Genomic DNA, 14,147 nt, shown 5'->3' on the forward strand with positions numbered 1-14,147 from the left:
TTAAGAAGATACATCCGAGGGTCTGGACGTGTATCAAACTTGAATATGTTTTTCATTTCCCCATGGATCAGTTTCCAAAATTGTTTTGCCTTTTCACATGTCCACCAGCTATGCATATAAGTGCCTAATTCCTTATGACATTTCCAGCATATGCCTTTCATACCCTTGTACATTTTAGAAATCTTGTATGGTGTCAAGTACCATCTAAAAAGTGATTTATAGCCGTTTCCCCTAATTTCCACGTTATTTGTATACTTAATCCGTCTTCTCCATGTCTTTTCCCACTGTTCTAACAATATATTTTGATTCAGGTCTTTTGCCCAATTGATCATATAGTCTTTCACCACCTCTTCCTCCAATTCAAATTTCAAAATCAGATTACAAAATTTTGATATCCTTTTTATCTTTGAGTCATCTTTGACAACTTTTTCTAATTCTGGGATAGCAGGTGCGATGCCCAACACTTTTTGATCCATATTACATCTTTCCCTCAATTGTCTATATGAAAACCAGTTGAGCTTAAAACCTTCATTAACGATCTCCTCCTCTGATTTAATATTTTGTTTACCTTGATCCAACTTAATTATATCACTATATCTCTAATCCATTTACTCTCGCTATAAACTTCCCTCTTCAAAAAAGCTTCAGCAGGAGACGCCCATCATGGGATTCTTGGACACCATTTATCCCTATATTTCAACCAAATCCGCAGCAAAGTTTTCCTAACAAAATGGTTATTGAATTCCTTGTCCAATTTAGTTTTATCCTAAAATAAATAAGCATGTAAACCAAATTTCAATCCAAAGCTTTCCACCACCAGTTGTCGTCGCTGTCCTTGCCGTGTGCCATCAAGTTGTTTCCGACTTATTGCGACTGGATCATATATATCTATATCTATATATATCTATATATAATGGGATTGGCATGGCCATCCTCTGAGGCTGAGAGAATGTGACTTGTGAGTGTACATAATGATATATAACTGTTTTACATATATGTGTGTGTATAATAATAATAATAATAATAATAATAATTTATATGTTCTTGTTGTCTTGTGCCTTCATACATGGTTTTATATATATATATATATATATATATATATATATATAATTTAATACACACACACATACATACACATACATATGTATATTATAGTGTTTTATATATAATATATATAATTTTATATACATATATATATATACACACACATAAATAATATACAGTTTTGTGTATATGTATATATATATATATGTGTGTGTGTGTGTATATATATATATATATATATAGTTTTATTGGTGACTTGAATATCAGTGTTGGGGGTCTTGGAGGACAGTTCCCATCATCCCCAAACGATGCAGAAGGCGGGGGGACGCCTCAAAGCCAGCCTTTCTGCGCCCTGGCGCCCCTCAAAACGCTTTGGAATGAAATCCCCATCATCCTCAGGGGCGGTGGCGGCCATGTTTTCCCGGGGATGATGGGAATTGTAGTGCAAAGCGGGCCCTGCTGCAGCTGCCTTGCTCTAGGCCGCCCTCTGGTGGCGCCCTTTGTGCACTGCCGGCTTCATGACTCACGGCTGCGAGGTTTCTCTCGGGCGCCCTCCTGTGGAGACCATTGGCCAACGAGGATCCCATTCCTCTTTCATGCGCTTTTGCGCTCTCAACGTCTCGCAATTCCGCTCTTAGACGCTTCTGCGCTCTCCTTCCTGGTTCTCTCTGGGGCGCCCTCCTGTGGCTCAAGCGGAGCACTTCTGCCCCTTGACGCTTCTCATTATTATTCCCTGTCCTGGGGCGCCCTCTGGTGGCGGAAAGGAAGCGTTGCTGGCCATTCTCAGGCTCCAAGGGGTTCCTGATTCCTGGCTCCTGGGTTTGGGAGACTCAGGGCTGGCCTCTTTGAGTCCAAATATACAACAACAACAACAATGATAATGAGGCAGGGGAGGCAAAGGCTTTGGTCCTGGGCATCCTGAAGGGTTCCCTGCTGCCCTGGATAACAAACTGGAAGACATGGCCCTTTGGGACTACAGCTCCAAAAAGAGCCTTGGGATGGGAGGCGGGTTCCAGTCCTTGTGGCCCCAAGCTTTTGTTTCCATGAGAATAACTAAAATGCGCAATGAATTAGACGAAATTTTCTTTGATAAGAATGGTCCTCGCCTAGCAAATGTTTATAAATGATTAAAGAATCGAGGTTTAGAATCGGAAGTGGTAAAACACACACTAATGATACAATGGGCATGCGACATAGGAAGAGCTATTGGGAAAATCTTGGCACGTTGCAAATAAATTTACATTATGCCAGAATCTAAAAGAGAACTACTTTAAAATGTTTTAAAATATACAAAACAGGAACAAAAAATGTTGGAAATGTGAGATACAGGAAGGGAACTTATATCATTTTTGGTGGAAATGTAAGAAAGCAAATGAATACTGGAAATCGATACACGAAACTATGATCGATATCTTACTCAACATGACAGAGAAAAAAAATGATACAAATACTTATAATAGTAGAAATTTTGACAAAATTATAATATACATGGTCACCTCAGCAAGAATTCTTTATTGGGAAAAATCTCAAATTCCATCTACAGAGGAATGGTTATTGAAAGTAAGAGAAAATATGGATATGGACATACTCACATCGTCAAATGAATCCTCAAAAGACACTATAAACGATTGGGATTGTGTAACCACATCTTCAGAAGAGCCAAAGGTGACTCTGAGCTGACTTTCTCCATGGCATTGTGTTAACAAGCCTTTCCATTTGCGTGTCTCTTGGTGTATTTGGGTAGACACACTTCAAACCCACTGCCCCCCGGTGAGGGGTCTGTGAGATCCGGCTTCTGATCCCGTCTAAAGCCTCTCATTGTCTGGTTATTGATCAAGGTCCCAGGCCTCATTAAAGACCATTCTCCAGTTAATATCCCAGTGTAAGCTCTTTACCCGCAAACATTCGGGAGACTGGGTTTTGGGACCCCTGTTGAGACATTGACAGACTTGTCAAAACCAATTTGTCTTTTGCAATGGCCTTGGGTAGATTTCCTTAAAAGCGGCAGGATGTCCCCCAAAAGTCGAGATCCAATTGTTGGAAGAGATATCCGATGGAAAATGTGTGAATTTGGGAAGTGTCTAACCTTCCATCGGGTGTATTGGCTGAAATTAGCCACGGAGGTGGTCATGCTTTGGAAATGCCAGGAGAGGACCTTAGGGTCACCATCAGATTTTACCTTCAGGACATTCTTCCTAATGTTTAGGTGGAATTTCTTTTGGGGTTTGCATCCGTCGCTCTGGGTCCTATTCTCTGGAGCAGCAGAAAACACGTTTGCTCCATCAGCATGGCATCCCTCCCAATATTTAAGCATGGCTATCATGTCCCCTCTTAACTTTCTCTTCTTGAACATACCCATCTCCTCATAGGTCTTGATGCTTTCCAGACCTGGCAAGATGATGGCACAAGAGAGTCTTGTTTCCATCCCAGTCCACAGAGAAAGGACATTGATGCCCATTGTCTTGAGTGGCGGGTCCGCATGGCCCACTTTGCTCAAAGAAAGAAGTCAACAGATGCGTCACGAGATTTCCGATCAATGACCAAAAAATGTGTCGGTTGGGTGCTAAAGAGCTTAGCCTCCTGTCCGGTGAGGTTCTCTCTGATTCCTGATCAATACTTGGCCTCTGCTTGAATCGGAGTCTCTTTTTTCATCCCTGTTGAAAAGTCAGGATGGAAAGGGTCTTTCACAACAGTGGGGGATCGATCACTGGCCATCACCCCTTGACCCCAAGAGCTTTATGACTCCGCGGTAAGGAGCACAGACGCCCCATGAATGCTGCACGGCGGGGGACCCTGGACCCACGCGGCGATGGCACTTAGGAGGAGAAAAGACATGTCACCCCCTTTCTTTCCCCCTTGATGCCATGTGCTTCCCCATCCATCCCAGTCTCATTTTGCAGCAACAAGGGATGTGCGTTGACTTGGTTAAGCGCATGGGCCAAGCCATGATAAATGTCCAACAAAAAAGTACTATTGAGTGTATGTATAAGGAGCCGTTCTGGGTTAAAATCCAAACTTTGAATAGGCTCAGCTCCTTGGAGAGCCCAATTTAATACAATCACCATTTCATCGTATCTTGAGATCTTTTGGAGAGGCCCTCCTCTCCTTCAAGTCATTTCTGGCTTATGGCGACCCCAAAGAGAAACTATCCTGCGGTTTTCTTGGCAAGATTTGTTCAGGTGAGGTTTGCCTTGCCTTCCTCTCAAACTGGGGGAGAGAGTATGACTTGCCTTGGGTTCCAAGGCCAAGCAGGAATTCAAACCCTGGTCTGCTGCAATCATAGGGGTGCATTCACATTGCAGAAATAATGCAGTTTCACACCGCTTTAGGGGCTATCACTAATGCGTCCTGGGATTTGTCTTGAGCCCTCTCTGCCAAGGAGTGTGGGTGCCTCACAAAACTACAAATCCCAGTGTTGTGTAGGATGCAGCCATGGTAGTTAAAGTGGTGTTAAACTGCATCATTTTGACAATGTAGATGCACCCCTAGTCTAATGAGCCAACCATCACATCCTCCTCATTTAATCTCATCCTTTGTGTACTCTTGCGGAGTCAAGTTTATTACAACCCAAGGGATTTCCATCCATCTATCCATCCATCCATCCATCTTTCCTTCCTCCCTTTCAACCTATTTCGGGCACCTTTCTTTCTTTCTTTCTTGCTTGCTTGCTTGCTGATATCCTGCTTTTCACTCTGCACAGCGGCTTCATCTCTTTGCACTCTTCCAGTTTTCTTTGCAACACCATATTGAACTGGGATAAATGGTGGAGGTCTTAATTAAAAATAACACTTTATTTTAATTTGTAACTTTAATAAGACCCAACTTGTCCAACTTAACCAGGGTCCCCTCCAAATAGATTTGCTGTCAGATCATTCCAGAAGATGTCCAATTCCCGGTCTTCTGGTATGCTTGTCACATCCTTTTAAAGTCCCTGGAAAATAAGTCATCTCTCTCCTTGGTTCCCTCTCCATGCAAAATCCTTTTGGCAAAAGGGGTGAAAGGATTAACTCTGGTTTTTTGTCCTTCTCCCAAGGAGATTAGTTCGAAAAAGGGAGAATAGAGCGACCGAAAATGATCCGATCTGTACCCTGTATCCCCAAATCAAGATCAAATATTTTGATCAATTGATTGATCTGTTCGCTAAATCCTAGCAAGAGACCCAAAGCGGCTTACAGGAAAATTTTAAATTCCAGCTAAAATCTTATTTACAAAATATATTTTTTAAAATAGACAATTCTTAATTAAAACATTTTGGGGTGCAAATAAAACATAATTAGAAGATTTTTAAAAAGCAGAATAGTACAGATGTTGTGTGGTGTAGTGGTTTGAGTGTTGGACTAGGATTCCTGGAGACTTGGGTTCGAATCTCTGCTCAGCCATGGAAACCCATTGGCTGAACTTGGGCAAGTCACCCTCTCCTAAGTATCAGAGGAAAGCCAGGGCAAATTTACTCTGAGTAAATCTTTAGGGCCAACAAGCAGTTGGAGTGGTTGGCCTAGAACTCTGATAGGCTCAGGTTCGAATCCTGATGGTCCATGGGAAATAGGGCTGAGTCGGAGTTGCTGGATTGGTCCAAATGAGCATCCTTTCGACCTTAGCATTCTTTCACCTTTGCAGAAACATAATCCCAAACTCTGAATGGAGAGAGGGGATGAACCCCTTTTCAAGCCTTTCCAATTCCCTCTGGAGCGGAAAGAGTTTTTGACTTAATCCAACATGAGCCTGGGCTAAATTCCTCCTGGATGTGGCCTGGATAAATGGGGGTGGCGGAGATGGGAAGGGGATTAACTTGCATGCCCCCCTTCCTGAAATGCTGGCCGCCACAGGCCTTTATATAGCAAGGAGGGAGCCTGGGTTACAGAGTCGGATGGTGGAGGAAGAGAAGGAGAGCTCTTGGTCTTGGAGACGGTGGGTGCGTCTTTTGGCAGAAAGGCCTGCAAAATGGGGAGATGGGGAAGTCGGTTTGGAAAAATAGGGGAGTGCAAGGCTCTGGAACTCTCTCCCTAGAAAGGCCAGCCTGGCTCCCTCTTTGCTCTCCTTTTACCATCAAATTAAAGCATTTTTATTCCTTGAAGCTTAGGGGTGCAGTTGGGCTCTTGGGGAACATTGAAGGGCATGTGGAGAGAGGGTTTGATTTGGGGAGAAGATACAAAGTGAGGGTTTGGGGGGATAATGAATGAGGTTTTGTTCGAGATGTACATGATGTGCATAAGGATGTTGGGAGCATACTGAGCTAGGGATATTTTGGGGATACACTGAGTGAGAGGTTGGGGTTATATTGAGTGTGGGCTTTTTGAGCATGCTGAGTGTGGGCTTTCTGTGCCTACAAAGTGAGGGCTTTCTCTGCATGCCGAGTGAGGGCTTTCTGTGCATGCTGAGCATGCCGAGTGAAAGCTTTTTGTGCATACAAAGTGAGGTCTTTTTGTGCATGCTGGATGAGGGCTTTAGAAGGATAATGAGTGAAGACTTTTTAGACCGGGTGAATGAGATATATTTCTTGTTCTTGCAGAGGCAGGAGGTCAGCACCATGTACCAACTAAGCGGAGGCGTTGTGTATCCGCTTATCCACTCCCCGTCACTGGTCTACACCATGCAGCCTCAGCAACTTGTGACTGAATGTTACCCTTTGCTCTCCACACCTATGGGCCAAGCCTCAGCTTTCTGCAACATCCCTGCAGCGGATCACTTGGCAGGTAAAAACACATCAAATATGTAATGGTGGTGAGGTTGCCTCTTCCATCAAAATCCAGAATCCAAAATCTTCCCTGTAGAATCATAGAGTTGGATCATAGAGTTGGAAGCGCTCCCAAAGATAATCTGTTCCAATTGATGGTGGAGGAAATCCACAGCTGGAATCGGTTTTTCTGTCTCTGTTGGGAGTTTTCATTCCTGTCTTTCTTTGTTTCTGTCTGTCTTGTCTCTCCATCACTCATTTCGGCCAAACTCACAATGGTGCCTAGAAATTTTGTTGGCTCTGCGGTACGGACTCCCCCCGAAACGGAGGCGCAGCCGAACGGCCTTCACCGAACAACAGCTGGAAGCCTTGGAGAGGACCTTTGAGCAGACCCATTATCCAGATGTGGGAACCAGGGAGCGCCTGGCTGTGTTTGTCAATCTCCCGGAGGCTCGGATTCAGGTAATCTCAGCAACCGTACAATTCCTTGCAAGAAACAGGTGGGATGAGTTTACCCTCATGAATTACTTCAATTCAAAATTCTCATCAATGCAAAATTAAGAGCTTAATGTGTTGGTTAGTCTGAAGTAGAGTAGACTTGGGTCCAGGTTATTTGAAGGACTGTATCTCTCTTTCAGAGCCCATTATAGCTCTGAGATCTTCTGAAGAGGGCCTTCTCCCTGTCCCACCATTTTCTTAAGTTTATTTAGTAGGAACAAGGGAGACAACAGAGCCTCCTTGTTGGTGGCTTCCAAACTTTGGAACTACTATTGAAGGACACTTTGAGAATCCATCATAAGTCTGAGGTCTTCTGAAAAGGTCCTTCTCTCTGTCCCACCACCTTCTCAGGTTCATTTGGTGAGAACAAGGGAGATGAGCCTCCTTGGTGGCTGCTCCCAGACTTTGTAACTTGCTCCCTATTTGAAGGACCATATCTCCCTTTCTCAGATCTTCTGGAGAGATCCCTCTCTCTGTCCCGCCATCTTCTCAGGAACAAGGATACGGGACCTTTTGGACGCTACTTCCAGACTTTGGAACTCCCTCCCTATTGAAGGAGAGTCCATCATTGCTCTGAAATCTTCTGGAGAGGTCCTTCTCGCTTTCCCACCACCTTCTCAGGTTCATTTGGTGGGAATGATGGAGACGACCTACCTTCCTCTGAAAATTAAAAGTTCAATTGCACTTACTGTATATACTTGATTATAAGTCGACCTCATAAGTCGAGGGCAGGTTTTGGGGGCAAAATTATGGATTTTGATATGACCCATGGATAAGTCAAGGGTAAAACTTAGGGGCATGTAACAAAGGATGTAAAGGATGATGCAAAGGAAAACAATGCCAAAGAACTTAGAAAATCCCAGCAGACATAACTCTTTGTGCTCATCCTAAAGGCTGGATGAATGAGAGAGTAGAGGAGACCCATGCTTCTTTTTGGTGCTCCTAGGATGGTGCTCCTAGAATGGACTAAGCTCTCGCCTTTTATCACTCTATTCAGAGAAAAGGGATGGTTCCATAAAGTACAGTACTTACATTGACCCATGGATAAGTCAACTCAGTTTTTTTGGATCACTTTTTTACTAAATTTTCTAGACTTATACATGAGTCTACACAGTATATCCTGCCTTCCTCCGAAAATGGGATCCAAGGTGGCATTTAATGCTGTACGAGCTGCTGCTTTTTTGGGGTATTGTCTGTGGTTTGTATAGTCTGTTAATGCATTTTTAATGTCTTTAGCTTTGCTGCATCATTCTTTCAAGTTGTTTTTGATTTAATTAATGTGATTCCAGCATGGCTCTGGAGGCCGAATCCATCCACATGCCCCTATCCGCCCACATTCCCCCGGGGTCAGAAAAGGAGAAGTCGGCTCCGCTTGCTCCAACCTGCTCCTATCATGGAGCTTGGTATCTATTTATTTTTTGCAAGCCTTCCTCCAGGGCAGACTTAATGTGAAGGTAGCTGTTCAGCAGCCATTTGGAAAAGCATTTTTAAAAAGAAAGCAAACAGGAGCCGCACGGTATTATTGCCGCAGGTAGAGATGCCAGTTAGAAATATATATATATATATATTTGGATGGCCTTAGGCAAGCTGCACACTCTCAGCCTCAGGAGAAGGCAATGCCAAGCCTCCTATGAAGAAATCTGGCCTTTTAGAGGTCAAATGGAAGAGGGTCCACCATGCCTCCCAGTATCTCCCAGTTTATGATAGGGGCATTCCTGGGTCGTATTGAGGCTTTGCAAAAACCCACGTACCCAATTCCTGTTTTAATTTAACGTTGTCCAGCTCACCTTTCCAGTTTCTCCTTTCCTCTTGTGCCAAGAAATGTCTAATCCTCCCAGGAGGTCTTGCTCAAAAATCACTGCAATGCACAAAAGAGAAATAAAAGCCGTCGGTATTTTGAGCAAAGGCATGCGCCCGATCCGAGGCTGTTTGATGGCCCTTAATTCGCCCTCAATGCCCTTTCTTGGTCCCCCTCCAAAAAAGGGGGCTCAATATACCCATGGCCTTATAGCAAACAATTGCAAAAAGGTCAACTGTTGCAGTAAAAGTTTTATTTTGCTATTGAATCCTTCTTTGGAAATGGCAATATTCTGGCTCATGGTGATTTCCTTGTGGCAAGGAGTTCCACTGTTCAGCTCCCCTTAAGCTACTGCAAAGCCAAAATAATAATAATAATAATAAGGCACAGTTAGAATCTGAAGAGTAGAATCCACATCATTGGCAATCCAAACCTCCAGAAAGTAATACCTAATAGACCATGAAACCACTAAATAATAATCATAATATTCTTAGTTGGTCTAGATCATTGGCTCCCAGACGTTGGTCCTCCAGATGTTTTGGATTTCAGCTCCCAGAATTCCATGCTGTTGGGGCTTCTGGGAACTGAAGTTCAAAACACCCAGAGGACCAAAGTTTGGGAACCACTGGCCTAGATTGCCTTTGCAGCTTCTTATTAACTCTTTGCAAGTTTGTTATTTTCTACTGATCTCTACACCTTGCTTTAGAAACAGCTAAATTCTGGGCCCCAATAGTATCAAGGAATTCCACCATTCAATTAATTTTCTACTGAAATCTCCATCCTACAGAGCCCTGGCAATGAAAGTGGGGTCAAGCTGGATTAATTCTGCAGTGTGGATGTAGCTGAAGTCTTGCACTATCTCCTTGCAAAGTTGTTTTGCACCCTTGTACCTTCTTCACACTTCTCTCCTTTTTGCTGCAGGTGTGGTTTAAAAACCGCCGTGCCAAATTCCGCAAGGGCCAAGCGCCGGAGAAACCGCGCCGAGCAAAAGTCCCAAGTGCATTCAAGGCAGGAAGAACTGATGGAGGAGAAGAAGGGAATGCAATGGAAGGACATTTGCAGAAGGCCGGGATCTGGTCTGAACCGAGAAGCAAGAGCATCCTATACCAGTTCCTGGCCTCTGGGATGAAGGACGGCACAGCATCCTCCCTGCAGCATCTCCCAGTTTGCCCCATTGATGCCAACTTGTTGGCATGGAGGGCCGTCCAAAGGAGACATGATTTGGGGCTGGGTTATGGGTCAACGTTGCCCTGGTTGGCTTATCTGCTGGAAAACTAGCTTTCCATCTTAGATGGACTGCAGTAATAATCCAGTTTGATCCCACTTTAACTGCCATGGCTCAACGCTATGGGAGTTGTTCTGTGAGACATTTAGCCTTCTCTGTCAGAGAGCTCTGCTGCCAAGGCAAACTAAAGTTCCAATAATAATAATAATAATAATAATAATAGTATTTCTTTATATTCTGCTTTTTTGCAAAGAAATCAAAGCGGATTACAACAATATATTCCATAGCATGGAGCCAGGGGAGTTAAAATGGTGTCAAAGTGGATTATTTCTTCAGTGTGGAGGCAATCCCGTTCCATCAAATTGTGAGCCCTTGTGTTAGACCCTAAAGGGATTTATGGAAGCATTGATTGATACGTTATTGGCCCATTGATTATTGGGTTTATTCTGATTAGGACCAGCCTGGATGGGTTCCTTGCCATTGTTGTAGTTGTGTGCCTCCAAGTCATTTCTGGTGACCCCAAGACAACCCTATAATGAGGTTTTCTTGGCATGTTTCTTTAGAGAGGGTTTGCCTCTGCCTTCCTCTGAGGCTGAGAGTGTGACTTCTTGCCCAAAGTCACCCAGTGGGTTTGCATGGCCAAATCAGGATTCAAACCCTGGTCTCCAGAGTCCAATGCTCAAACTGTGACGTAAAAGGAGATTTTCACATCACGTTTTGCAACCTTTGCAGGGGAGGCAATCCTTTAATGGCATGTCTATGCACACACTTTTAATCTACCCACTTTAGAAACTGCTTTGAATTCACTTGTGGTTTGGTATAGAGTTTTAAAGTGTGATTTGACACTGTAGCTGTGTGTGTGTTTTTCTGTGGCAAATTTTCCAACTTCACTGTGTGTTCTCATGGTTTCCCTTTTTTTTGTGGGGGGAAACACAGTTTTACATAAATAAAAATTGTGCCAGCAAAAACTGGCCATCCTTTGAGGCTGAGAGAGTGTGACCTCTTGCCCAAGATCACCCAATGGGCTTTTTTTTGACCGAGCCAGGATTCGAACTCTGTCTCCAGAGGTGTCGCCCGACACTCAAACCATCCCTAGAAGGACCAAAAAGGGAGGAAGAAGAAGAAGCTGCCAAAGAGGCAAAAGTAGGCCATCTTTCCATTCCTCCCTGGCTAGTTTGGTTCCTCTTAATCCAAGCCGAAATTGGGATAGAGAGCGTCCCAGGCCTGAGTCATGCAAAGTTTGTAGGTGGAGAGTGATGCAAATTTTTTGGGTTCAGCGAGGCAGGGCTCACCCCGAGGCCTAACACCTTGGCAAGTTCAGGAGGAAGCGCATCCTGATATTCCAGTTGCCCAGTGGATGCCAAAGGCTGAGCGCATCCCCAAATGGGGCGTTGCTGGCCATAATTATTGCATCCGGATGCTTTTTAGGGTTGTCAAGAGCTACTCTTGGAAGGAAAAAGGCCACTGGGGTTATTCCTTTAACCTGGGAAGGCTGGAGAAGGTTGCTTCCCTGAGATTCCTTTGCAAAAAGGGAGGAAAATCCCAGATTTCCAAGGGACAAGGAAGATCACTTTCAGTGTTTACTTGGCTGCTTGGAGTGCGAGATCTGGAACAAATCCTGGGAAAATCTGGCAACGCCGAACGAGAAACTTGCTATTCCAGGAGGTAAATCCCATCTATTATTATTATTATTATTATTATTATTATTATGGCCTCTGGGGTCTCTTCCACCTTTATGTTTCTATGGAGTTTGTCACATGAAGGAGATCGGGAGTTTATCCCATAAATATCCTGGGGGGGAAATCGCGTAACGGTTTCACGCCACGTCACACAAAACCTGCCACTAAAGCAGTCACAAAGAAGCATTAATGCGCAGATTTTTACTTACGGGATTTCAGCGACAATGCATTTCTGACATCGCTTTATTTGCACAATTGCGTGTGATAACCATTCGCGCAATTACTCGCCATTTTCGCTTTAATTGCGGGATGCGTCAAATGCGCTTTAATGTCACTTTAATGCCAGAATCAGCTCCAGTGTGATAAACTCCTATGATTATCATCATTATAGTTATTTATATCCCACGTTCCCCCCACTTTGAGATTTGGGGAGGTTTACAACAATTAAACATATAGTGAAAAATTCACATTATGCTAAACTTAGAATGCCATTCAGCTATTATTATTATTATTATTATTATTATTATTTGGTCCTGAGGGGTCTCTTCCAATTCTATGATTCTATGATTATCATCATTATATTTATTAATATCCCAACTTCTTCCCAGTTTAAGACTTACAACAATTAAACATCGTGAAAAATTCGGATTCTGCAAAAGTTAGAAAGCCATTCGGCTTTTGAAAATGAACACCATCCTCCATTAAAAAAGAAAAAACCCAGAACAACTTTTTATTTATAAAAGCCCAACAAATAAAAGTCCATTTTTAAATTCCAGAATAGACCTATATATATATATATATATATATATATATATATATTGACCTATGAGAACTTCACAATGACTTGGAATAATTCATTGCAATTAACACATTTTCAGCAACAATTTCAAATGCCATTGCTTAAAAATCCTGACATTTTCAAGAAGTCATTACTGCAATCTGAAATTTAAATTAATTTATGGGATGAGTAACAAGGACGGCTTTGCGTTATTTCAATCCATTACATTTGGGTGGAGATTTCTGGGAAACAGGTGTGGCCTCTTTTAATATCTGTAATTAATTTTTTAACAGCCAGAATGAAGGCTTTATTGACACTTGGTTCGCAATCGATGGGACAAAATCTTATCGCTAAAACAAGCGACGTGAATAAATTAATTTCTTTGAAAGGTTTGACTTTCTCAACATATTTGTACGAAGGTCTCTTTGGAGATATGTTTATTGGATTTTAAAGAAAGAGAAATGCATTGTTTTGTGGCTATAATTCAGGATGGTTGCGTTATTATCTCTTTCCTTCCTTCTCCCTTTAATGGGAATATTTCCCATTATTTCCAATCAGGGAAATTTCCATACTTTGCAAAAGGATGTTAATACACACACACACACACACACACCTCCATATTAGCGGCTTTGATTATTCACGGATTTGATTAATATGTTCTCTCTAGGAATATCTAGGTCCTCCAGTGCAACTCTATGGTCAACTTTAACTAAACATTGCACTGAAAGACCTAGAAATTCCTAGAGAGGATACTCTACTAAGCATTTGTAGCTCCTCTGGTGCAATTTCTATGGTCAGTGTCTGTCAGACGTTGACCACAGAGTTGCACTGGAGGACCTAGAGATTCCTAGAGAGGTGTCCTCTCAGAAAAACAGGGTGTTTTTGTTATTTGAGCATTTTCCATATTAACAGTGGTTGTGTGCCCTTACCCCTAGTAAATAAGGAGGGACAAGTGTATATAAAACATGTAGAGAAAGCTGAAATCCTGGGATCTGTAGTTTGGTGAGGCATCGCCGCTCCTTTGCAGAGAAGCCGAAACCTTGCAAAACAACAAATCCCAGGTTTGCATAGGATGCATCTTATACTGCTTTGAGGTCTCTCATTGCTAGGCTAGAAATATTGTGCCGATAAAGAGGTCAGTGGCACCCTCCAGAAGGTGAACTACAAATCCCAGCATGCACACCGATCCGTTATAGAACCGCATTAGCTAACCGAGCGGATCAAAGTACACGCTCAGGGTGCAAAATAGTCATAAAGACATAAATCTTTCCTCTAAATGGCCTGTGACTTTCCATGTTTCTGCGGGCGCCTCTATCATTCCCTGAAGCCAAAGCGCAGGTAGAACCAGGCTGGAAAACCAGGATAATTAAAACTAACAGCCGTATTATTGCTCCCCTTTTCTCCAGTTTCAACCAGGGAAGCAATGCTCCACTATGGGTCTTCTCTGGGAG

At 43.0% G+C, this 14,147-nt stretch overlaps 1 protein-coding gene across 1 annotated transcript; it reads left to right on the top strand.

Annotated features, from left to right (window-relative positions):
* Positions 1 to 3,523: 3,523 nt before the first annotated feature.
* On the top strand, positions 3,524 to 10,848 carry LOC149308303 (uncharacterized). The gene is made up of 4 exons (XM_089536862.1): positions 3,524 to 3,631; positions 6,554 to 6,737; positions 7,005 to 7,180; positions 9,936 to 10,848. The coding sequence occupies exons 1-4, from the start codon at positions 3,524 to 3,526 to the stop codon at positions 10,290 to 10,292; spliced, it is 825 nt and encodes a 274-aa protein (XP_089392988.1). The 3' UTR covers positions 10,293 to 10,848.
* Positions 10,849 to 14,147: the final 3,299 nt, after the last annotated feature.

Source organism: Sceloporus occidentalis, unplaced genomic scaffold, assembly GCF_023333645.1.
Source record: "Sceloporus occidentalis isolate IW3139 unplaced genomic scaffold, rSceOcc1.0.p SCAF_8, whole genome shotgun sequence".
NCBI lineage: Eukaryota > Metazoa > Chordata > Lepidosauria > Squamata > Phrynosomatidae > Sceloporus > Sceloporus occidentalis.